Source organism: Amblyomma mixtum, chromosome 1 (genome assembly GCF_055824585.1).
Source record: "Amblyomma mixtum isolate Tamu chromosome 1, ASM5582458v1, whole genome shotgun sequence".
NCBI classification, from domain to species: domain Eukaryota; kingdom Metazoa; phylum Arthropoda; class Arachnida; order Ixodida; family Ixodidae; genus Amblyomma; species Amblyomma mixtum.
The window spans coordinates 302931267-302956860 of NC_143012.1; the positions used below are offsets into that span (position 1 = coordinate 302931267).

The 25594-nt window shown below is 49.1% G+C and overlaps 1 protein-coding gene across 1 annotated transcript in view; it reads right to left on the reverse strand.

The window, feature by feature from the left end:
- Positions 1–3913: 3913 nt before the first annotated feature.
- Positions 3914–25594, reverse strand: part of fid (class I SAM-dependent methyltransferase fire dancer) — a 70208-nt gene continuing 48527 nt past the window's right edge. The window contains exons 3-6 of the mRNA XM_089566655.1: positions 13094–13389; positions 10665–10722; positions 9047–9378; positions 3914–8232 (exon numbers count right to left, since the gene is read on the reverse strand). Of these exons, the coding sequence (XP_089422781.1) occupies positions 4825–8232; positions 9047–9378; positions 10665–10722; positions 13094–13389 (4094 nt within the window). The 3' untranslated portion in view covers positions 3914–4824. The remainder of the gene's footprint in view (positions 8233–9046; positions 9379–10664; positions 10723–13093; positions 13390–25594) is intronic.

Consider the following 25594-nt stretch of genomic DNA (forward strand, 5'->3'; position numbering starts at 1 on the left):
AAAATAACAAGAACGTTGGATGGGCTGGAGCAACATTTTAGCGGTTTTAGCAAGCGTAAAATTTTGCCATGCTGTAAAAAAGCATGGATATGCACGTTGGTTCGTCAGCTACACACAAGGACGAGAACCGGCGTATTCAGCACGGTATGCTAACATTCCCGTGCCTAAACATGCTAAGTAAAATCATAGTCCTTCAATGCTAAAGCATTGAAGGACTATGGTAAAATCTACCCCACGCAGTACAAGAGCGAGTGCCCGTGGTGTGGAGACAAACCAACCCTATACCATACCACATGGGTTTGGCAGAAAATAGACGGGCTACCCATAACAGAAAACCCGAGTGCGGAACAGTGGGAGAGGATGCTATCCAGCGACATCCTGAAAGTCCAACAAGGACTAGTAAGGCGTGCACGCAGGGCAGCTACCCTAAGCGGAGCCCTGGACTAGGGGAACCGACCCTGATGATAAGATGGAAGACTCCATCTGAAGCCACAAAAAAAAATATTGTAAAATAGAGCAAATAAACGTTTTCCACCACCACCACACAAACCTCCTTGGCCTCTTTGGCTACACATTATTATCATCTATAGATAGAAGTGATCATCGACCGTTACCTCGAAGTATGGTGTCCCCAAGAAGGTTATATATTATATAACGTCCTTGGGTGTCCCTTGAAGGCAGACGTACAACTAAGGCTGTGGACTTGGATTAATTCCGTGTAGCCTTCGTCAGGTACGACGCCAGTTGATACCCATTTTCATGCGCCTTGCACGTGCGGCACCACGGGCAACGCGTGAGGTGGGTAGATATTCATATTTACCGACATCTGATAAGCACCTCATCAACCAGTAGTGAGCAAAAGGAAATTGGTTTTGAGGAAAGGCGAAGGCGAAGTGACTGGCTACCTCTCAGTGGACACTCGAACCGCGCAGTGAGGTAAGGGATGAAGGAGGAAATGAAAGAAGGAAGAGAGAAAGAGGTGCCGCAGTGGAGGCGGGAATTCAGTGTTGGGAATTCGGCGCCAATTTCGCTAACCTGCACCATTGTATTAAACCCACTACATGCTGCTGCACATTGGTGGTTTCTGATGAAACTTCGCCAAGGCCGCGGCAAAACACTATTACAGAGAACAAGAGCTGCGGCAAATGCGAATAGGCGTAGGCTAGCGCCTTATGTGCAGGGAGTAGGCGTAATGGGAGGGGGGGGATGGGGGGGGGGGGGGGTAGTTTATGGCAGCGCCCTTTTTCGTCTTCTGCGTAGCAGGGAACAATATAGGAGAAAATATGCGCCCCTCCCCCATGTCTGCTCCCGATAGCTCGACCATTGCTCGTGTTTCGATGAGCGCGCCGGGTGATGGTGAAGAGCTTTTATGAATTCAAAAGGAAGGGTGACTGGGAGCCGATCCTCGTGGGCGGGGTCGCCAGTCCAGGGCTCCTGCATCTTCGGTTATCCCGCGGGCCCGCTTGCACAAGCTTTGGAAGACCTTCTGCTCGATGAATGATAAGCGCGAGGCTGCGAAAACGGAGCCAAATCTCCTCCTGGCTGCCAATAACTCATCCGAGGAGCTTGGTGACCGGGCAGCGGAAACATTTGTTCCGCGGCCGGTCATATCCCCGCCGGAGATCTACGAAGGTTCCCAGATCTACCTCTGGTATGGACTGCCATTTCACAATTGCCGAGTTACTCGACGCACTCGACTGCATCAACCCGCACAATGCGCCGGGCCCGGACGGGATCATGTGGTAGGTCTTGCGTGTATAATATATATCCTGGACATCAACAGCAAGCGAGCCCCGCTCGAGGTGCTCAATTAACGCCATCTGGGAAATCGACGAGCTTTCGAAACAATGGCGCCATTGGATTGTTGGACCGCTACCGAAGGCGGGACCCATATCGTACGTCTACCTCTGACCAATGTCTTTTACGACCTCACTGTGCGAGCTCCTCGACGGGCTGGTACTTATACGTTTCAACTTTCATTCGGAAGTACGACGGAACCCTACTTTCATCCACGCAAGCCTGGCCTTGGCACAGCTGATAGCCTGTACCTGTAGTGTAGGAAATTAACAGCGCTAGGATTTCGCAGTGGGGTGACGCGGAAAGGGGAGAGGTGGGGGTGGGGGTCGTTTGGAGTAAAATTGCAGCTCATAAAAATCGGCAAGAACTTCGGAAATTTGCACAAGCTACAATTGAATTAACAAACGAAGACGTTTAAGGCGTAATTTTTGGCGAATGAAAACACGTCGTACGGGCTGAAGGAAGCGTCTGGCAGATTTTCGGGGGGACGCCCGCCGCGTCTCGCCTCATTTTGGCGCCGTCACTGCTGCTGTATCGCATCGCCTCCACACGTCGTGGTCGTTGCCGAGTGCCCACTATTCTTGGGGCGGTGAATTTCAGGATGACTTTTGACGCAATGACCCACGCAGCCGTCATCGAAGTACTAATAGAAGCAGGCCGAGGGCACTGAGTGACAAACTTAGTGAAGGCCTTTCGCCATCAACGCAACTTTTAAATCCTGGGCAACGGAGTTGGGCCCAGGGCCGAGAGCAACTGTGTGGGAGGCCCCTGAGGGCAATTATCTCGCCGTATATTTTTTATCTGATGATGCGTAGACTTGCTGTGAAAATGCGGCGTATACTTGAAGTCCACTGCACACTGTATGTCGGTGATATCACGGTTTACAGGGCCCGACGAACCGTTTCTCACACCGGAAACGCAGCGCAAGGATATCCAGCATGCGCTGGACACCATCGCGACTATACCTCCCTACAACAGGCATGGCACCCTCACCTGAAAGTATTATCTACATCCTCTCCGCTAGGGTCCCAGAGGAAAGCGAGAATATCCTTTTTCTTGTGGCTTGCGCCGAGCACAAGCGAGCCACTGACGGGATCGTAAGGATCGGTGTATCACGTCAGGACCGAGGCAGCGCCGCTGACTGGTTCATATCACTGAAACCGCACTTGCGCCAAATCCTGCACCTAAACCGGCGTATCACCCGCCACACTGATAATACTGGTTTACGCCCGACCCGAATCTTCGCAGAGGCACTCCTTACCATGAAGGCCTATGTTACGGATCAGCGTTCTCTCAGCTGACAAATGACCCAGCTCGAGGAACTTGAACGCCTCCACTTCAAAACGGTGGCAACGGGTTTTGCGGTGTAGCCGTTACGAGCTTGATTGAACGGATTGATGGGAAAATATTTCAGTACGATTTCCTCAGCAATGTCTATTTTGCCTCTGGACAAACTTAAACGCACGCAGAAAGAGTCTGATAATCGATTTTTACTAAAAACAATATTTAGGTGGAGCTCTCCTCACTGTCCCTTTAATGCCTCTTCCAGTAGTTTGTACGATATAAGGGGCGTCCAAGTGTCAAAGGAATATTGAAAATAGCGCTGGTTGAGAACTCCTTAAACTGTACAGCATGTCTTTTGTTGAATTCTTTGTGTTCTTCTCTTAGACATGATCAGATTCTTTAGATATTGCACAGTACAGAAGAGAACACATTCGTGTTGTACATACCACCCAGTTATTTGCGTTAAACATGCGGAAGTATGCGGGCATACGAGATAACAGGAGCAGATTAGCGTTTTTTTTTTTTTTTCTGCTGCTACGCGACGAAAAGGTTCTCGTAGAACTGTGTATGAAATGAATCTCCCCGTATTCTCCACGACACCGAAGCAAGGAGCACGACGAGAAGGTAGTGCGCTACGAGCATGTCACAGTTCATGTCCTCCATGTCTCCCTTCATGGAAGATAACCGCATATCTCGTAAAAGATATCTGAGGTCACTGTAACGCCCTCAACCTTGATATCAACTCCTGGGGTGGTGTCGACGAAAAGAAGAAATAAGGAACTTGATGAAAAATACATTTTTAGCGCTTCAGTTCAATTGAGAGACACGGATATAGCTGTGCAGGTGTGCACAGGTGGAGTGAACAAACGCTTTTATTTACATCTTATTTACACGGTTGAAGTCTTCATATTGTGGACATAAAAAATTCGTTGTAGTCACTCAAGGAGATGAAAGCTCACTGAGGACACGGAACACTTACTTTTCTATGCCCTATATTTAAGGGAATGCCAAAAATAATAAGATGTTATGTACTTTGCTTGAAAGTAGGAGAAAGTTCTCATTTGAGACCGAAAGCTGATTTGTAGCCGAATATAATGCACATTTAAATGCCAATTTTCGAAGTTGCTCTCGCATTTATTGTGATCTTCTTGTGAGACAATCGCTGTGGCGTGCATCTTATTTGCGCGTTGAACGTTTTCATAAGGTGTGTGAAATTTACACAAGAAATATATATATTTTAGCAGGCTATGGTTTATGTACAGGACTGAACTTGTGACTAGCTCACTCGAAACAGGCTACGAACGAAGTTGATCACTGGGTATGTTGATCTTAAAGGCATGCTTTGAGTTAAATCTTAGATGGATGGGTCGCAGTCGACAGCACTATTTCTGCCTGAAATCTGGTTCCCGAAAAAGTGAAGCACCGTGGGATGCCTTAGGGACACCCGTATAGTGAATTACGTCTACGTTTTTTTTTTAAGAACGGAAGCGTAACTCACGCCGACGTATGTACCTAATACGTTGACAATTCTGCGTTCATGCCAGATCTTAGATTTTTCCCGAAAAAAAAAAAAACTGGGAATCATTTTAACAGATATACGCTGGTCAGAAGTGAGGTAACAGTCGTGACCGAGGCCATTAATAGCACAATCTTGAAAACACACCGCGTCCATTGGAGCCAAACGACTCCCGTCCTGAATACAGTCCGTGCGGTCAACAACAGCTCGCCACGGTCACTCCTGTTTCATATGGTCCACACCTGCACCTTCTCAGCAATCACACACCAACTGGCACGGTCATAGTATGAAGAAATGATGTGAAGGTTCTCGACGTACTTGTCAATTAAGCTGTCGAGTTCTCCCTCGCGAAACACATGATAGTACCTGTGGAGCATCAGTGAACTTCCGCCGCCGTCAGTATCCTGCAGGGACTCCTGAGATGAAGACAGTGAGGCGGACTCTTTTCTACTGAGGCCACCTTTCGACTCTTCCGGAAGTTCGTCGTGCCTCTTGTGGTTAGCGTTCGTCTCTGAGGCCTCGCTTTCTCCGATGGGTCCAGCGCCTTTCTCCATGTCATCGTCTTCGACTGGTATGGTTGTCGGGCTCGGACACTGGAGCACGGTTTGAAAGCTGGCAGTCGAGCTGGAACCGTTGGAGGTACTGTTCACTAACCTTTCAACCGTTAGCGAGTCGCATGTAGGAACCGTGTTTTCTTCGACTGCCTGTTCATTGCAGGAATCGCTCTCTTCACTGTAGTCTTCGACAACGAAGTTGAATGCTGGGGGTGGACAGTCACTTGAATCTCCATCGTCTTCTATGTCCTGAGCCTTGTCATTTACTTCTGCGTCTGTCGCATCATAATCGTCCTTGCTTTCCTCCCGGGTTGTTATTTCAGGTCGAACTTGTTCTGCCTCTTCTGTATCTACTTCTTCGGCTTGGGGCTGGGTGGTTAACGGGATTTCCTGTTCTTTTTCAGGTACGTCAGCGTTTTCGCTTTCACCGGGTATTTCTTCTTCACTGCATTCTTCAATGCTTTCTAAGGAATCATCTGGAGAGCTGTCCTGACTTGTCGGCTTGCAGATGGCTACGGTACCGTTAATACTGTCATCCGAACTTACCTCAGAAGTCGCACACTGTTGACTAATTTTGACATCGGTTGATACTGGAGTATCCTCTGCATCTATCGAAAGTACTGAAGGAAGCAAGTGTTCCCAGTACTTTTCACCGCTCCTTACATGACGCATACCTTCGCAAGCGTCTCGCGTGTACGGTGACATCTTCTTGACAACAGTCAGCTTGATGGCCGTTTCACTGCAATCAACGTCCTTCTCCTCTGCTTGCGCTTCCGTGTTCTTTTTGTAGATGACATCTTCTTGAACATTTGTGTCATCCGGCGCGCTCTCTTCTGTTGGAGACACAAATGAAATAAGGCCACGTTCGCTTTCTATATTGCACTTTGACTTAATGAGGTCTGCGTCTAGGTCGAGTTTGTCGTCAATGGGACTAACATTAGACAAAGTCGGAGACGGGCCACTTGTACTTTCAGCCCAGAAATCGGGAGACAGACAATCTGCTACATTCTGTTCATAGCTGGCGCTAAGATCCTCTGGTTCGTTCTCCGAAGAGGGCACCTCGTTTTCCGGCTCAAGGGTCCCTTCCGAGCTTGATGTTCCACTTTCCAAGCACCTAGGAGAACTGGGGTCCTCGGTGCTGGGGCACGTGACGAACGTCTGAGTTCGCTGTGATTCGCTGGTTGTTGCGAGACTATCATCCTCGTGCACCGTGTCGGGAGCGGTGTAGTACGGATCATCCAGATCAGCGACGTCGAACTCAATCTGAGGAATATCGTCCTCGCAGCAGCTGGCGTCACCGCCGGCGGCTGTGCAGTCCGGGTTGGACATGTACGACTCGGTGTCTCCCGAGTCGCTGTCATTGTCTCCGCTGGCGATTTCGCCGATCGCATCTTTAGCTTCCGGCTGCTGAGGTGAATCCTCCAAGTTCTCCCATTGCTGGACGTATATGGTGTCCGTGCACTGAGCTAATGACACAATGGCACCTATCACGTCTCGTATCACCACGGCCTCACAGTCGGAGAACTTCTCGAGATACTGCCGAGGGAATGACCCTAAGAGAGGCGGCGAGTTCTTGGGCGCTGATTTGAACGTCGGTGAGAACTCAGGCGACGACGCCTCTTGCGCCCCCGGTGTGATACTCAGTGGTGACGCTCTGAGGCTATTGGAAGCAGCCCTCTGAAGTTCCCTGCGCTGCATGATCGCTTCGATCTCACTGCTGCTCCGCTGTATCACAGACACGATCGACTCCTCGCTGTCGACGCTCGTGTCGCTCTGCAGGCTGCTGCATTTGCGTGACCTGACGGAAACGACCGATTCTTCGGAGTCTTCGGAGACATTTCGACTTCGGGGTGTAGTGGGCGAAGCGCACATTGAAGCCGACGCCGAAGAGGCCGAAAAGCGACGGTGTTGCTTCCTTGGTTCTGTGCCATTGTTTGTACCGACACTCATGCTTCGTTTCACGACTCTGCGCCTGTTCTGCAGCACTCGACAGGCCTCTTCGTCCTCGACGAAAATGTCCGAGTCAAAAGAATCCTTTGAGCGCTCTTGCCTGCCCACCTCGACGAGAGGAACCTTCGCTTTCTCTGCCGGGGCTTTCGACAGCTGGGTCGGCTCTTCGGAAAGGGTGTGCAAGTCTGGCATGGAGTAATAAGTAGACATGGGAGCGTCATCCTTCGCTCTGTCGACCTTGGACCGCTTTTCTTCCACTTCCCCCAAAGAACACTGGTTGTAGAAGTTCCTCAACAGGGACTTCTCTGGAAATCTCTGTCCGTAGAGGCGCATGCGCTTGCGGGCGAGTTGCGTCGCTCCAGTCCTGCTTACTTTGGCCGAGATGTAGTCATGGACAGTCGCTGTCGACGCAGCGCTGATGAGGCACTTTTCCAGGTTGGCGTTGTTGTTGAAAGAGTTGAACCAGTTCTTGGTGCGACAGCCGTAAAAACCCGTCGGTGGCGACTGGAGGTAGCCGAGCTGCTCCTTGACGATGGTAGACAGCTGCTCTTCGCTGAGGATGCTGTTTCCGTTCGCGATGTCTGACGTCGTCAGCTGGCTGGACACGTTCGTGGCGGTCGTGGTGACGTCCTCGTCGCCGGCGCGGCTGCTCGACTTGTCCTCGCTCTCCTGGCCCTCGCTGGCCTCCGGCTCGTCGGGAGACTCCTGGCTCTCGACCATCGGAGGCAGCTGGTAGTCTTCGCGCAGGTGCTCGAACCTGGCGCAGCAGGACGCCGTCGACTTGGAGCGCACGATACCGTTCCTCTCCTCGACTATCCTCTTCAGGTACTCGCGCGGGTCGCTGGCCGTCGATATCCGTTTCTGGAACTCGTGCGAACCTTCTTTCCTCCTCCGTGCGCGCAGCATAGCAGGTATGATGCTGAGGACGTCGCCTAGCGAGCGCGACTTTCCGTGACCCCGGACGAACCTATCACCGCCCTCGAGGCTCGAAGGTGGCCTGCTCCTGGCGCTCTCTTCGACAGGCAGCTCCGCGTCCAGGTGGCGCAACTCGATGAGTCCATCGTCCTCTTCCTCATCCGGTGCATCTGCTGCAGCGGCATTGGCCTCCAGTTGAGGCTCCTTCTCGGTCGCCTGCAAAGGTGCATGGCGGCCATGAGTTAAAAATGAAGCAGTGGATCTAACACAAAGACCTCTGAAATTAGGAAGCATATGTGGCTCATTTGTAGATGCTCTTTTGATTTAGTCGCTCTTTATTCAACGTCTTTAGTTCGCCACTTGGGGCAGGAGCACGCCCTTTTCTCCTGTCCCGCAGCCCTACAACCAGCTCATCACCCTGATCTCCCTTCTCTCAATTGGCGGGTCTTTGGCGTCGGTGACCCCAGCCAACTTACTGGTCATGATTCTTTTGGCAGAGGAATAGCCGGGTCTAGTCGGACCGTGAATAAAGCCTTCTCTCTGTGTCTCTCAACTTTCCATTCCTGTCATAACTCATAATCACATTTACGGTTAACGAGAAACACGCAGTTCTTTCTAGCACTCCCCACAACCTGAAGGAGTTAGGTGACGCGTGTTTAGCTCTGATGCGCATGCCGCATTCGTTACAAACCGGAAAGTTCCCGGAAACATTGCTGAAGAAGTTACAAAGAAACACGGTGTCGTATTTGATGAGAAATCATAACTCGCAGACATTTCGCCTTCCCTAGGTACGAGGAAATGAAAGAGACATTGTACTGCTCCTCATTATTTTATCAGGAGCGAAGCTACTCTTAAAGGCACTTGGACCACGCGACTACAGACGACAGCTTATTTTCAATAGCGGCCACAATCCTTCAATGGTTCTTCCCATCTTGGCGATATTATCGCTGGGAATAGTCTGATGAATGGTGGTATTCTCAATTCCGACATCTCACGCAAGTATATATTGCTAGACCGAGGTGTTTAGTACCTGGGGCGAGGTCACCTTGCTGTCGACGGAGGCAGCGGTGTTGGTGTCCGAGAACCAGCCCCCGCGACAGCTGCTGTAGAAGTACGGCCTGGACCGGTGGTTGGCGGTGGTGGAAGAGAGCTTGCGCAGTGCGCGCCGCATGAAGCTGTAGCACGTCTCGCCGGGACTGGACAGGTCCGAGCCGTCGACGCTGCCGCGGCGGTGCCGTGCCGAACGCGCCGGTGCTGCCGAGTCACTGTCCGAGGCCGGAGGGTTGTACGACTGGTACACCAACAGGTCGTCCTCGCTCGTCGTCGTGCTGGTCATCTCGCGCTCCACCGACGAGCCGCGGTCTGAGCGGAAGAGGAGGAATAAAAACTTTATTAAAGTGAAGGGGAGTTCGGAGCATCTCAGTGCGGGACGATGACCAACAATATGAAGATTTAGTGGCGTCAGAGATCACAATTTTTGATAGCCGGACACAGGAGCAAGTCCAACACGAATGAACGAGCCGAAGGGAACACTCATTCATGTCTGTCATGCTTAGAAGTGCATTCTTATTATTTAGATGTAGTGCTCTGAACAGACTTTTATCCACTGATTACTGGCCTGCACTGTCATTATAGATATCATCACCTATTGGCCGAGCGAAGAGCTTGCTGATAGATTAAGCTCTGAAACTAGTTACCATTTGGAGACGATACGTCAGTTTTGTCAGTATAAATGTGAACTGACCAGACAAATCGTTCTAATTTATTTGCGTTAGAAGGAATAAATTGCTTCGTTCTATAGTATATACTACTCTGCATTCGTTGCTTTCGGTGGCCAGAGCTTTAGATATGAAAACCTCCACAGGAGATACGTACTGAGGTACTGCAAGCTGACTGGTTCAGTATGATGCGGTGTTTCACAAGGAATAGGCATAACTGATAGTCACCAACATCATGCTAATCTAATTAAGGCGGAACAAAATTATGCTTACTTAAAAAGTGACTTGGCCGTGCTCAAGCTTAATTTAGACTGAGTTTCTCCGCCGTCCGCCGTTAGACTTTAGATGAGAACAGCTGCTTCTGTCGATCTCCAAGCCAACGCAGCGAACGTACCAACCAGAACGTACCAAACACAAGGGCGCAGTGTCAAACTAACCTTGGCTAGTTTCTTCTTATTTATTCAAAAATGCTAGTACATTAACACAGAAGTGGCAGACAAAAAGGCACCAGTAGGACAGTTTAGATCCGTGATGTAGCATGGTCACTCGGAACGCAACACTATGGAAACCGACATTTACACTGTTGTCTACGAATGGGAATACGGAAAGCAAGTGCGTGGCAGTAAAAAAAAAAAATATTTATGGCGTGTTTTTGAAATCAACAGAAAACAATAACTAGGAATGGAATATCAGGTGTATTTGAGAATCGAATTCTGTGAAGAATAGCGCCGACAGTGGACGAACATTTGTTCGCATAATTTATTTTAGAAAGCCGCGAGTAAACTGTCTTTCTCTTTCTGGTTAGGAACGACGCTAAACTCCAGTGTTTTTATTGCAGAAGATAAAGAAATGGAATGAAGAAAAAAGCGAGGAAGAGGTGTTTGGTGTTTGTGAGGTTCTTCCGACCAGATTATGGAGCTGGCTATTTACCTTCACTGCTGCTCTTCGTGGGCTGCCGGTAGGGGACAAGCACATCTTGAGACTCGAACTGCACGGAGAAGAACAGCAACACAGAAGTCAGCATAGATTCGTTTGTGCGCGCTACTCAACTTTCTAGTATTTTTTTTTCTAACACAAGTCAAGGAAAAGTCTTTGTAAAAAGTATAGAACCGAAGCGGTTTGTTTCTGGGCCACCATGCGTAGCTCGCCCTGCATTCCAGCAATACTTTGATTTGAGCTAGTTGGTTGTAGCATGACATGTTTACGCAAAAAGCGTGCTGGCGCTAAAAAACGGAGGCAACACATCGCCAGTCCTGGCGCCAGTCCTGTATTGTTGTGTGTGTTGTCTCCGTTTTTTAGCGCCAGTACGCTTTTTGCTTAAACATGTCGCCATGCATCGTTGCAGTTCGAAATCTCATGAAAGTGAGAATAATTCTCGCATTCACTCTTTCGAAAGTTAGGACTTCCACGGATTCTACAGCAGCCCCACTATGAAGCTCGGACCCAAACCTTTGGGCTGTTTACTTTTGACAAAAGCTGTACCTGTACAGTTTACGTTATATAAGTACGCAGAATAGCTGCCGGCGCACATCCCAGCACCACGCGCCGATATCAGCGTGAGATCTGGGCCTAATTAGCCTCCACTAGAGATAAAATGCTTAGTTCCCTGCGAGCGCTGCATTGGATTTAGTACTCGATGTGAGGGTTCATGTATTATCTTCTTGTCCAGATCTTGGCTAAATCTTTTATCTTCGTTTCCAGTCTTGACTGTGCTGATATGAAATCTTTCACAGGCTTCAGTTCATTCACACTGACTCGTCGCTTGCAAAAGATGGCACAGCAACTACTCCGACAGGTTTTGGGAAGACTTGCGTTCTTATCTACCATCCCATGACAAGCGCAGTCTCGGAAATAATAATAATAAAAAAACATTCTGCGCAGGAGACTTGCCGGGCACAGTAAGCAATTAAGACGCGTGGCCTGATAGAAGGAGATTGAGAATAGCATACTGCATCTTTAAAGGTGGTAAACGAGACCCGGAATTCTGGCGGCGCCGGGTTGCGTATGCCTATCCTTTCGTGCCAGTGCCAGCTAGTGCTGGTTTGTGTGGAGAGCTCACACGTGTCTCGCGAGAATTCTTCAACAAAGCTCAGTAGCTGTAAAAACTATGGAGTCTGGTTTTACGCAGGGCTTGTGTTCGGGTTAAGCCTGCACGTATCTGTAGACCAGCGTTGTGTTTAATGGCCGCAGCGCTTCTATTGTCAGACGCGAGCACTCGGCGAACAATGCGCTACTGCGTAGTCTCGTTCGTATGTTCTGCCTCTCGCGCGAACAGTTAACAGACGTGGGCTTGCAAACATTGTACCACGTTATATCGTATGAGGCTAATCGTACAGTGCTTGGGGCTAGATTTAAGACTTACAGGCGTCGGGTACTTTGGGATATGTATAAAAGGTGGTACCTTAGAACGGTATGCTGATTTATGGTGCAAAAATTCTGAGCGCTTACAGTAGCAGCACTTTGTTGCAAGGCCCGACTGGCTGTTGCAAGGCCCGACTGTACCGAGATTACGGCCAGGCGTCTGCACCACCTCAACATTGTGTGTGATACTGCATTGTGCGCAGATATTGGCGTGTCGTAAGCCACAGCTGGCTGCTTAATTAGTGCATTTAGCTCATAAACGATATCCTTTCTGCACTTGTGCCGGCAGTGATTGTACGCTTACTCGTATATTACACTTGCATCGGCTGCGGGCTCGATATCGTTAACATATACACTATTCGCGCATCGACGGTGGTCGTTTCTTATTTCTAAAATGGCAAAAAATGACAAGACCAAATCTCTCCCTGCCTTCAGACCTGTGTGGATGACTGTAGCCACAACTATGGCACAGTAAAAGCAGCTACAGCACAGATACACTAGACATTGGATCACGACGCTTCTGTTTTGAAATGAAGTTTTGTTTTTCAGTTTATTGCTTTCCTTACAATGCTTCTACACTGAAACTGCCCTTGCCCCGCCCCTTTGCCGAAAGAAGTAGCAGAACACACAAGAACGCCAAATCATTCCCCAGACACATGCACACACGCTTATTCACTGACTCCCAGTCACTGACATAAACACGCACATGGTTATGTTGTGCTGGTTTTTACCTTTTATTCACAGCCGGCACACACAAGCGGTCATTTTCCCCTTTTTATTTTAAGCCTGCACACTTATCTCATTTCTTTCTCCTGACCTCTTACTTCTGAGCCTTCCTATCTTTTTATCTGCGCTTCTTCTTCCGTCATTTTTCGTCTTTCGATATCTTTGTCCCGTAAACATGCGGTCACAAGTAGCGCAAGCATTTGCCATCACTCATCGGCGGCAGCCTGCACAGAGAGAGGACACAATCGGCACGTGTATAGCCGGGCACTGGCCTTCCTCTGCGTCTGCTCCATGGCCCAGACGGTGATGAGCACGCGGCCGCCGACGCGCAGCACCCGGGCCAGCTCGCGCAGGGCCTGCACCCGGCGCTCGGTGGAGGCCAGGTGGTGCAGCACGGCCACGGACAGCGCAGCGTCCAGCGCCTCGTCGCGGAACGGAAGCGCCAGCGCGTCGCCAAGCACCACCTGGTGGCCGCCGCACGAGGCCGCGGCCCGCGCCAGGGCGCTGCTGCGATCACAGCCCAGGGCGCCCAAGCCCGCGGCCTCCAGGTATTGGCCGTTGCCGCAGCCTGCGTAAACAAAAGAACACCGCGCGATGCAGAGAGCGATAACCGACAGTCCGATGTGTAGCCGGGGACTGAAAGGAAGAAACAGTGGGAAGAAACGACACACACACGAGCGCTGACTCACAACTGAAATTTTATTCTGGTGGAAAGCCGCTTAAAGAGAAAACATGAGAGCGTGGGTAACAGGTCTGCTGCAGCGATAACCGGCATTCAGTGTGGCCGCGTTACAAGATGGCAAAAAAATCCAACAGGGAACAAAATAAAGTTATAAGCGGTAAAAAGACGATGTAAAGGGCCGCGAAACGGTGGTGAGGTAGGTAACATTAACAAAAAACGATTAAAAAGTACCCAAAAGGGCGGGGAATGCGTAAAACCATGAAGGACACAGATGAGATTACACAGGTGAAAACATAAAAAAATATATATGTTTCTTCGCGCTGGCTCTTCCTTTTAAATGCATTACCAACTAGCTTGGAACCTTGCTCTTCTGCTCTTCTGAGTTAAACTGAAGCATGACTAGAAATAATGGCGGTTGTGGGCATTAACTGTGCTCGTCCATCTCACGTTATCTGCCTTTGTCGCTGCGAAATTTGGGTTTGAAATGCGTTACACCTTCTGCCAAACCTATTAGCTTCCCTGAGACCATACCGGCGCAGACAGAACAATGTCTTAATTACGAAGGCATTATGTTCGGAATCGACAAGAGCACTCTGATTAGCTGATGAAGACAGCCGCACAAATCAACCGTTTCGTCTAATGTGAAACATAAGGTAGCTCCGATTCTGCTGACATTCAGACACCTTGACGCAGACGGAATGTTATCAATGAAGAATCGGACACAAATGTTGATGTACAGTTAGAAGCTGAACGCGGGAGGGCCGTGGAACTCCTAAAGCATTTCTACAATTATGTATGTTCCTTAAAGGTGGCTTCACCTTTGTAAGATGCATTATGAGGTTAAGCTTGCTTCTGCACGCAACTGTTTGAGACAGCGCAAAATAGAAAGCTGTTGACCAGCTTTTGAACGCATGTACTCGGCGCCATGCGCTTACCACCATCATGCAATAAAAATACCCCTGTAGTATGGAGCTCGACGGTACTCGAGGTGCGCAGCGCAGCCCCAAAATTGAAGCGGCCGTTGATGTTGTGTAACATTATGTTTTTATTTTTCTTGGACTGTCAGTTCGTCTAGAATTTTTGGACTAAGTGCTGCTTTTGCGCAGCCTTTTTACTAATGCAAAAAAAAAAAAATGCTCGAGGCCTGTTTCACAACCAGTACGGCTTATTCTTCCAGTGGTGAGCCTCCCCGGCAGCGCTGAGATACATGTTTATGCGTGCCACGCGCCGTTCTTTCGGCGTTATTTTTACTTTTTTTATTGCTTAAGAACACGCAGCCACTAATGCAGACTTTTTGATTTTGTACATAAACTGCATATTTCGCTCAAAGACAGAGCTTATGGGTTTTTCACCCAAGACTTTACGCAATTTTTAAAAGTGGGCTCTTGGAGCTAGAAGAGCGCTTTTTTCGGCATAGCTTTGTCAGTGATGTAGTACATCAGAATACATCTAGCACATGCTAACTAGCAGGCTCGTTAACTAGTATTGAATAGATAACTTTTTAATTATTACGTTAAGCTTCTTAATTACTGAGAGGCGTGTAACCCGTCGTAAGTAATATCCGTATCAGTTTTTAGAATTTCAAGAACGCGGTTACCCTCGGCGCTGTGGCCCAACAAGTTTTGGCTACATCGCGCCAAAATACATGCGCTTTCGAGAAGGTTACAGGCAAACCAACCTCTCCAGTGCATGTAACTCGTCGAAATAGCCAAATTTTGTTGGGCTACAGCGCCGAGGGTAACCGCATTTTCGGAATTCTAAAAACTGATATGGATGTTACTTACGACGGGTTACACGCCTCTCAGTAATTAAGAAGCTTAACGTAATAATTAAAAAGTTATCTATTCAATACTAGTTAACGAGCCTGCTAGTTAGCATGTGCTAGATGTATTCTGATGTACTACACCGCTTACAATTCTGTGCCGCAAAAAGCGCTCTTCTAACTCAAAAAGCAAATTCTTTCACGAAACTAAAAAATACCTGACTCAAAAAGCCGAAGAGACACTTCTTTTCAAACCGAGAGCGGTGAGGTAGCTCTTTAAAATTTATTGACCACCTGTCGGGCCATGAGATTGATGACGCATTGTGTTACCAACCAAAGCCAGCCTTAATAGCCAGGGTATCGGCTCTAGATGAAATCGGGGCACTTTTTCGAGAACTCGAAAATTATTCTTTTTTTAAATTCTAATGTTGAGGTCAGTGATCGGTTTTGGATTAAAAAGAAACCAATTCTGTAACTTTTTTTTTCTCACAACCTGCCTGCCGGCACTGCTTAGTTGCTTCGCCAGCTCGCGCACCCACAGCGCGCGTGATGATGCATCGCGGGGACGACGCTCCCCGACGTTCGTCTCCCGACCGCCGATGGGAGCCCCGCCGTTCCAGCCCTGAACGCTGACAGATCGGTGGCGAGAAGTCTCGGGAGAGAGGGGGCTGCTTCCGTTGCTGCGACGTCTTGAATGAAGGCCAACGGCTGCTACTGCGCGTGGCGGCAGTGGCTATCGATTACGGCATGCGGGCACCTATACTCAACCGTGTGTGTGGAATATATATATATATATATATATATATATATATATATATATATATATATATATATATATATATATATGTGTGTGTGTGTGTGTGTGTGTGTGTGTGTGTGTGTGTGTGTGTGTGTGTGTGTGTGTGTGCGTGCGTGCGTGCGTGCGTGCGGCGCACATACACTCATGCCGCAAACAAGTCTGTTCGTGAAAGAGAGCCATATAGAGGGAGACATGCCACCACAGCGTGTGTATATATATATATATATATATATATATATATATATATATATATATATATATATATATGTGCCACCACACACGCTGTGGTGGCATGTCGCCATCTATATGCCTCTCTCTTTCACAAACAGACTTGTTTACAACACGAGTGCCTCTTAAGCGTGGCGGTGGCGCACACGTGTATGTCCGGGCTGAGCAAGCGACGCGTATGCGAGCGCGCGGTGTCGGAACGGCTGCTCCGGTCGCTTAATCTGCAGTGCCGGTGCCGTGCCCGGTAATCCACGTCAATTACGGGGCCGACCGAAGCCCAACCGCGCTCCCTGCCAGCGGCGGCGGTGTGGTGTCAGGCAGTCGGGCGTGCGTGCGCTAAACTCGTCGCGAAATGAAGTACATAATCGACAAATGAATTTGTCGTGTCGCAGCATGTGATGTCGCCGGTTAGGGGCTCGAAAGGGCAGAGTTCTTGGGATTCGGCGAACAGTTCGCGTTGTCTGAAATGGGCCTGTTTGCCGCGCAGTTGAGTTTCGTGTGTTTTGGTAGAGAGATCTCAGCAGCGCGTGGTGATGCAAGCATACACAGGGTGTTCAAAATTAGACTTTCCGAATTTCTTAAATATAAGTGATAAGCAGTACACGAAAGTTGATTGGACTCAGGCACAAAGTGGGAGTATAGTTGTCGCTATCAGTTTCTTAATTATCTGAAATCATTTAAACTTTTTAGCCGCTTAGCATGCAAGCTTATATTGGAAAGTTTGAGGCGGTCGCATTGCTTCACTACACCATTTGGTAGAATGGAGCAGTTAGCGCTCGTTTCTAGATAGTCTCTCCAAAATTTCGAAATGAATCGGCGTAATTATGCATGCAAGGCGCTGGCAATCGACGTGAAACTTTTTTCCTAGTGTTACACAGCTGTTGCGTGAGGCGTTTATTCGGTTTCGGTAGCTGAAAGCGAAAGCAAAAACTTATCACTTGCACAGTTCGCTCTACGTCGTCGACCGATGAAACGCCATACGAAACGACGCGTCACGTTAGGAGGAGTTCTGCACAGAACACCACTTTGCCTTCGCAATTACGCGAATCGAGCTAAAAATAGGCAGGATAATATGTCGGAACACGCGTGTGAAAGGGAAATTCTCTCAAGTGGAGTGGTTTAAGAATACGGTCGCCTTTGTGCTTCCTACATAAACATGCACGTTAGCTACAGCGGCTAAAATGTTTATTAATTGACCTTAGTTAATTAAGCGGTGGACGACGACAATTCTTGCCTCACTTCGTGTCCGCCTGTTCGCACAACCTTTATGCGAAAAAAAGCTTTCGAGCACTGCTCGCTGTTTATATTTTAAGGATTTGGAAAGTCTGACTTTCGACACCCTGTATAGATACTGCGAGGAAACAATATCACGCGTCATGCTGCGTTCGTTACAGAAGCTGTTTTGAACGTTAGCGGCACTGAAGTATTCATACAGTTGGTTAATACGCGCAGAGTGGAACTATGCTTAAAAACATGGCACTGATCACAGATATTAGGCCACTTCGCTTTCATCCACATTGAGTGCCTATAAATAGGAACTAAACATTAGGTTTGAAAGAATGAACAAATAAAAAAAAAAGTAAATGGGCCTCAAGGCATTGCTTCTAGGAGAGCTCCCAAAGCGCGGTGAATATCAAGCTTTGAGGAAGCAGTCCGTTTCGCTAAACGCTCCCGTGCAAACAATCTCGCTCCCTAGCGTGCGGGACGACGGTGAATGAGCTTACTCTCCTTGCACTGACCTCGCCGAAAGCCCATATCGGGTCCCCAGGCGAGGTGGCGGGGGTCTAAAAGGCGCGACCCGCTGCCCATAGCCGCTCCGGATGCAAGCAGGGGTCGGCGTATTATCCGAGACACATGTCCCAACACCGGCGCTGGATATGGCGCCCGTGTACACACAAACGCGGGTATATGGCTCCAATCAAACACCCGGCGAGCCGCAGCAGCGCCGTCGGAAGCGTGCCGGCGCATAAGCGGCTCCTCCTGCGGTCCCTTAACGGCCGCCCTCGCGCGCGCGTGCGGGCCTCAACAGCACCCGGGGGCTTCCGCCGGGCAGTGTGTATAGAGCGCGCTTCCGAGAGAAATAGGACGCAGGAGCCACCGCCGCGGGCCTGCGGCGCAGTTTGGCTCGGCGTCGCCGTGTGCGGGAGATATGAGAGAGAAGCTTTTTCCTGAGGCGCTGCTGTACTCAGAAGTTTCGTCTCGAGGGAGTATACACTACGTGGACCTTGTAGAGAGGCGGAGATGCCTGCATTCTATACGGTACAAAATAGCAGAGACTTAGGCTGGATGGCCTGCGGTGTTGTGTTGTTTACGATATGCGTTGGTCCAGTGGCTTGATAAACATTGCCGTGGCTGAAAGGGGAGTGAATAGAGACAGCGCTAGAACGGAGTAACCGAAGGGAGAATTAGAGGAACGTGCTTTCAAGACTATAGTTTTCCGCACATTGAGAACACTGGACACTCGACAGGCATTTACTGATGCGGCCTATGCGTGGATTCAGCGCTTTCTGAAAGCATGGCGCGGCGTTCATAACACCCATTCGCAATTAGCTGGTGTGAAGTCAGGTGCGCGGGCAGCGGCCATTAATTAACTAAACTTACTGCCAAAAATATCATGAAGGTTTTTTTTTGTCTGCCACGAGCTGGTTAAGCCCTAAAATTAATTGACGTGTTAGCATTAGAAGGGTCTGTGCAGGCGGAAATGGCGACCACCATGACGCATGACGTGATTCCAGCCTTGTGACGTCATCACAACCTGCCCACTATGGCAGGTGGTAGTTAAATTAATTATTGGTCTTGAGAGGCTGCTCGGGGGTAGCAACCTGTGCCTCACAACCCCCACCGGTGGCTGTGTTTGAAACAGCCACCTGCCAGGGAACTGGTGAATTACCACGCCAGGAGTGGTATCACGACTCCCAGCGATCTGTGAATGGAAAGTAGATAACGACCAATTCCGTATATATGGGCATTAACCCAATAACTCTATCGCGTCATACCCTTAAGGCGGAGCTACAACAGAATCAGCAGCAAAAAAAAATTCTGACTCATTCAAACGATCCATCGAGGATCATATAAATGTTTGTTTCCCCCAAGGTAAAAGACACATCATTCATAGTGCCCATTCACTGCCGTTCATGAAGTAGGGACTTCATTTCATGGTGAATGACTGTGAATGAAGCAGGACAGTCTTGTGCATACTTTTCTGCCACCCGCGATTATGATAAAACCTGTGCTCTGAAACAGCTCTCTGCAGGAGCAGAACCGGTAATTACACGTGCCAGCCGACGAATCGTGCCTGTCTGTAAGCTCCTGCCTCCATTACGTCATGCGCATGTCTGCAGGAAATAAGACGTAAAGAAATGTACGCGTATTTTATGAAGAACAGATAGCTTTTCTGCAATGCTTAATTCTTGGAGAGAAGTCACTTGCGCTTTTTTATCCTTTGCACATCTTTAGCTCCTCAAAAGATGAAAGGTTATTTTAAACCATCAATAACATTTAAAAAAATTTTGAAACCTACCGAGCGACCGACCGACTAACTTTGTTACTAACTTACCAACTAACGCACTAACATTCTGCAAAATATCTAGCGGCCAAAGGCTATGGGCGAACAGCAATACGAAACGCTTATTTTCTGCGAACAAGTACAATGGCGACGCAACTTGCAGTACAGTCACAACAAAAGTACAGTAAATATGTTCACAGCTCTGTGTACCCAGTCACTCGACGGACATCAGCCGTGCGCCACCGCTGTCGAAGGTTCTAAATGATTCAAAACCCGCCGTGTTTGCTTTCGCACTCTTAATGCCAGCGCCTTTTCTGCTTATCTCGCAGCCAGGAGGAGGATGGGCTCGGAGCGAGGGGAAGGGGGAAGTGAAATCACGCAGGAAAACGGTAGCCGAAGAATAAAGGCTAAAGTATATACAGAGAAGAGCGCAGATTTTCCCCGAGCAGAGTGCGATGCGCTGAGGCGAGCAAGTGCGATGGATTAATCCCTGTCGGCGCTCTCGCAGCAGCATCGACCGCGTAACATCTGCTGGCGCCACGAAGCGATCGAGTCCACCTTTCCACCCTCCTCTGGCATTCCGCTGCAGCTCGAGAAGATCCATTCCAGGCACTCCAAGCTTGGAGCTCGCAGAAAGAGAGAGCGGTTTGGCGTGAGTGGCCTCCGCTTCCTTTTATTCGCTTCAGAGCACTTTGCTCGACTCCCCCCCCAGCTCCGTTCCTTTCCGACCTTTCGTTTATTTTTTTTGTTTGCCGAGCTCCAGTTTTCGTTCTGGAAGCTTCGGCAGGGCTTCCTGAGATCGTGCCACCTGCGTGGGTTGTTGTCGAAAAGCGCGCGGCCTCGAATTCGTTTTCCGTGAAGGGAGTCTTGATTGAGGACGGCGTGGCTTCTTTCTGGCTTCCTTCCAAGCGCAATTCTAAGAAGAGAGGCCAGCTCCGAGTGCCGGTCATTCAAAGTTGCATTACACAGCGTAATCGTGTCTGGCTTTGCTCTCTCGTTCCAGTTCGTTTGTTGTTTTTGTCTAGCACTCATTACGTCGACTACACTCCAGTCGACAAGGCTCGAGTGTCAGGCGTACCTCTTACACATTTGCCCTGCTTTTCTCCTATTCAGAGTGCCCGCGGAAACCGTCGAAAATTCACTGAAGCATGCGTTTATTTGCACTGCTTTTGTGTATTTGTTGGTCGGTGCGGAAAAAAGGCGTCTTTCTTCCGGATCCGGTAGAGCAGGACATGTCTGTGGTGTGCAGCTGTCTTATAAAAGAATTTTTCGTTACAGTGACGACGCGAGTAACGCTCTACTTGAAAGGTGTCCTGATACCTGTGGGTCTCATATATCGCCGTTATGCGCGGCTCCACAGAGGGCTACCATTTCGGTTTGGTTACTTTTCAAACTTCTTGCTTTAGTTAAAAAGCAACCGGCTCGGAAGGTTCATGTACGTGGAAGTATTCCCCACCTTTAAACGTTCTCCTTTCGAAAGCGCCCTTTTAAATTAAGCCAGAAGGTCCACTACTTACACTTCGACGACACACGGATCCCTTTACTTCCGCAGGAGACTGATTGCGATCAGAGTTTTCCTTTCTACCTGAAAAATCTATAGAAGACTGCGGCTAAAGGCAAAATTATACTCCTGTGCTCCCGGGTCCGCGCATATACCTGTACACGTGAACGGGAAATTATTAAAACGAGTCGAGAGAAGCTCGGCGCACAGGCTGGCACCCGCTTGAAAAAACGCGAGGTGCGCCATGCCAGGAAAAAAAAAAATCCAGTCTGCCTCGTCGTCGAGAGTAAACGCAGGCATCATATGCATTGCAGAAAAGGCGAAGCACATTACAGGACAGCTGATGGATGGTTGTAGCCCAACACAGGTACTGGCTTGGTTTCTTGGCTACTGGACGTACCGCCGCTTTCGCGCGCTTTAGTTCTTCGAGTTGGGCCGCGCTGATGGTCTCCCTGGCTACTTTCGCGGTTTGAGGAGCCGTTTTCCAGCCATTTCACTCCCACGGCAACAGCACATTTAGTGTCCGCCAGCTTTATTGGCGCTTTACGGGCTGCCGCGTTAAGTCGCTTCTCGTTTTAGCGCTGGGTACCTCCCTATGTGCCCTTCGCTGCTTTCGCTCCTTGATGCGGCGTAGCGTTCGCTCGCTCTTCTTGGGCCTTAACGGCGCGTTAGGCCGCAGAGGCTGCCTTCTCATCTGTGTGTGCAGGTGCATAAGGCTGCCGTTGGCGACACAGGAGAGCCTTTCTATCTCTTGACTTATCCGGCTACACTGCATATCTATGGCGGCAGCACTACTGCGGTGAGGTATTTGGAAGCGTAGAACTAACAAATGAAAGATGATGAGTACGACGATTTAAAACACGTAGAGCGAGAGCTACCAAGTAGAACACGTGGCCCGAGAGGTTGCGGCGATGGCCAAGTGTTAACCAGGCATTGGAAAACGAAGCTGTCTGTCCGGCACTGGTTCCTATCCCGCTCGGGACTATGGTACGGGAGTTTTTTTTTTTTCTGCTGAATATCATTCGAAAGAAAAATTTTCGGAATGTTTCTTAAAGTTCGACTCCATGTTCGGCCTCAGGTTCGTCGCGGCTTCCGGATGATGTCCGCCTGAATTTGACGAGAACGGGAGATATAAAGCATATCATGCTTAAAATCTCAGGCGTTGCATCGAAACTTTGCACTAGCGTAAAAGACGGAGACATAGATGAAGAAGCACATGGGACCGTGTGGTTGTCCTATGCGCTTCTTCATCTATGTCTCCATCTTTTGCGCTGTTTCAAGGTTTGAGACCACCTACTCGTCCAACTTTCCGTGTTTTTCCAGACATATCTTTGCGCTAGGTCGAAGAAGAAGTAGCAGGAACCCGGCAAAAGCGCCTATTATCATCCTACTTTTGTCACATTGCCACCTATGCTTCATTTTATAGAGCACCAACTCTTCGGCTCACAATCCGGAGTGCTACAGGTGGGCGCTCCAGGTGAACATGTGGACAACATTCTCATAGATAACCAGAATAATACGGGAGTTTTTGGGTTCGACATACTACGACAGTGACGCCGACTGTACTCACGCCGGAGAAAGTCCCATATCAAGTTACCGCTGCAAACAAAACCCTCTATCTCAGCTCGGTGGCAGGCAGCTGTGCACTTCACTTCACTTCACTTCACTTCACTTCACTTCACTTCACTTCCCTTTAATAGATTACATAAGGGGTGGGGCACACGGAAATGAAAAACAGAATAAGTAACAGATAAGTTGAAATAAGTTATGCAAATATAAGATTTTCACTGAGCAAGTACACGCGTGATTTTCTCAAGGAACAAAGATTGGCATGTGATAGCAGCAAGTTCTCGGGGAAGGCCGTTCCAGTCGTTCGCAGTCCGGGCGAAGAATGATGAAGAAAATGTTGTGGTGCGGGCGCAAGGTCGTGACACTTGCTGCCGATGGCCGGGGCGGAAGGAGATGCTACTTTACAGGCAGACAGAAGAAAAGCTTAGGAAGACCTTTACGCTCTCTTCAAAATGATGGTGCGCAGTGAAAACGGGAGCCCACGCGTTATGGGACGCGACACTTAAGAAACGGGAAATGCATTTATAAGAAATAAATGGATAGAGAGGAAGTAGAAGACCTACCACCTGCAGCGGGAAAAGTGTAGTACTGGATGAAATTTCAGACATTGTTGTAATCTCAGCCACGGGTGCCAGATGGAAAGAAAAAAGAAAGCAGGAAGGAAGCTGAAGCGAACGTGAGACTCCAGGCACTCTGCGTCGAACGGTTGAAAGTGCTGGGTGTAGAAATCAGAGAAATGAAACAAGCGGAACTATAGGCAAAAACAAAAAATCATCGTCTTTTTGCCTTGAAATGTGCAGAAAGGCTGAAAGCTAAAGGTTCAGAGAGCACAGCTTTCAACAAAATGTGCTTGGTTGCCATCTTTTTTCTTTCTTTTTTCGATGGCTGTCGCATATTTTAAAGTCTACTCTTTCTCTCTCTATCTCTTTTTTTACCATTTTAGTTCTGAGCCTTACAGTCCGCTCTACTTTGCAGAGGCCCGTATTTTCTGTGTTCGTTTTTCTCGAATTTCGGTGATGTGATCACTACAGAAATTTTCCTCTCAGCAGACTCAGCTCTTCGTCCTCCCAACTACAATACTTCCAATTCTGACGTTTGTTTGATATAATTTTTTTCCTTAAGTCACCGTCAGCGCTTCCGGCATTTTGTGTGTCCATTTGACTAACGCGGAAGTAAACAGAGCGAATGACGAGCGAAAGGTTTCCATATTCAGCATGGAATGTTTTTAGCTCCTAATCTTCCGAAACATTCCGAAATTTTCTTTCTGCATGATAGCTGGCAAGAAAAAAAAAAACGCGCAAGATAGTTTCGCTTCTTGTTATAACGCGAATTTGCAGCGGAGCTGTTGGTTGTCGAGCTGCGCCTGGTCTCGAATCCGCACAATTCCACTCTTAAGCTCCTCACAGTTACACTCCTCCTCGTTACCTGGCCTCCAATCTGACCACTGTCCCTATCACCTGTGCTTCTCTCCATTACCCTCCTCTCCCATGATAGGAATGGACACTACAAGTCCGGATTGCGCATGTTGAGCGTTAGCTGGCGCCGGGAAAGGGAGAAATTAAAAAAAAAACCGGGGTGGGAGACTGCAAGAAAGCGCGAGGAGCTGTGGAGTAGACACGGGGGCTGGCGTGGGGGTGGGTGTGGGGGGAGGGGGGGGGGGAGGTCCTGTGGGCGAATCAGCATGAACAATCACAGGCTACGGCCATGGCAGCGGCACTATTGCTGCCTTTGGAAGCGCAGAACTGTCTGATGAAAGATGGCAAGAAAGACGATTCAAAACCCTTAGCACAAGGGGCTACCAAGTAGAAAATGTGGCGAGAGAGCGTGTCGCGGCGACAGAGTGGTCGGCATCGTGACCAGATGCTGATGTTTTTGCACCGGCGCCGGTTTCAATCCCGCTCGGGGCTATGATATCGGAACATTTTCCACTCCTTGATGTTATTCGGATGCAACAGGTTTGGAATTGTTCGGAAAGGTTTGACTTGGTGTTAGGCCCCAGGCTTGCTGCTGTTTCCGAACAATATTCACCCCAGCCTCCTGAGCATGGGGGCTAAAAGCATTTTATGCTTAAAGCTTGCCATACTATAGCCCGGAGCACAAACTGGTGGCGGCCTCCCGCGCTAGTTACTATAAATAGCTCTCTTCATCATTTTTCATCCGTTCGTTCTGGGCTTCCAAATGCTCGGTGACAGTAGTGCTGCCGCCGTAGCCGCGCAAATGAGCCTGTTGAGTCGAGATATAGAGAGGCTCGACTGTGTCACTGACGGCAGCTTTAATGTAGCCGCACGTGAATGTGAGAAGGCGACCAAGGCGGCCAAACGCGTCGTTAAAACCGACAGACAGCTGGCGAGGGCTAGGGGGTCAGAAACAGCGAAACCAGCGATGGACGCTGAGCGCGCTTTTCGGCATGAGAAACAGAAAAGACTGAACGCGACGGCACGAAAAGACCCAAAAGCGGCGATGGAAGTGATGTGCGCTGTCCAGCTAAGAAAAGGGGCCGATGGTGGAGGCTCCTCAAGCCGCAATAGCAGCCCAGCAGAGCATACGCGTTGCCTAGTTCGAACAACAGAAAGAGCGACTGTACAGGGTCCCATTCAGAAGCCAAAGGTCGCGGTCAATACCCGTGTGCGGCTACCACCACCTATGAGCGGTGCTAGAATACGCTTTGACTTCACTGCAGTGCGTTTCGCGTTTACTCCTGGTCTCGATGACTAGAGAGGCAGACTA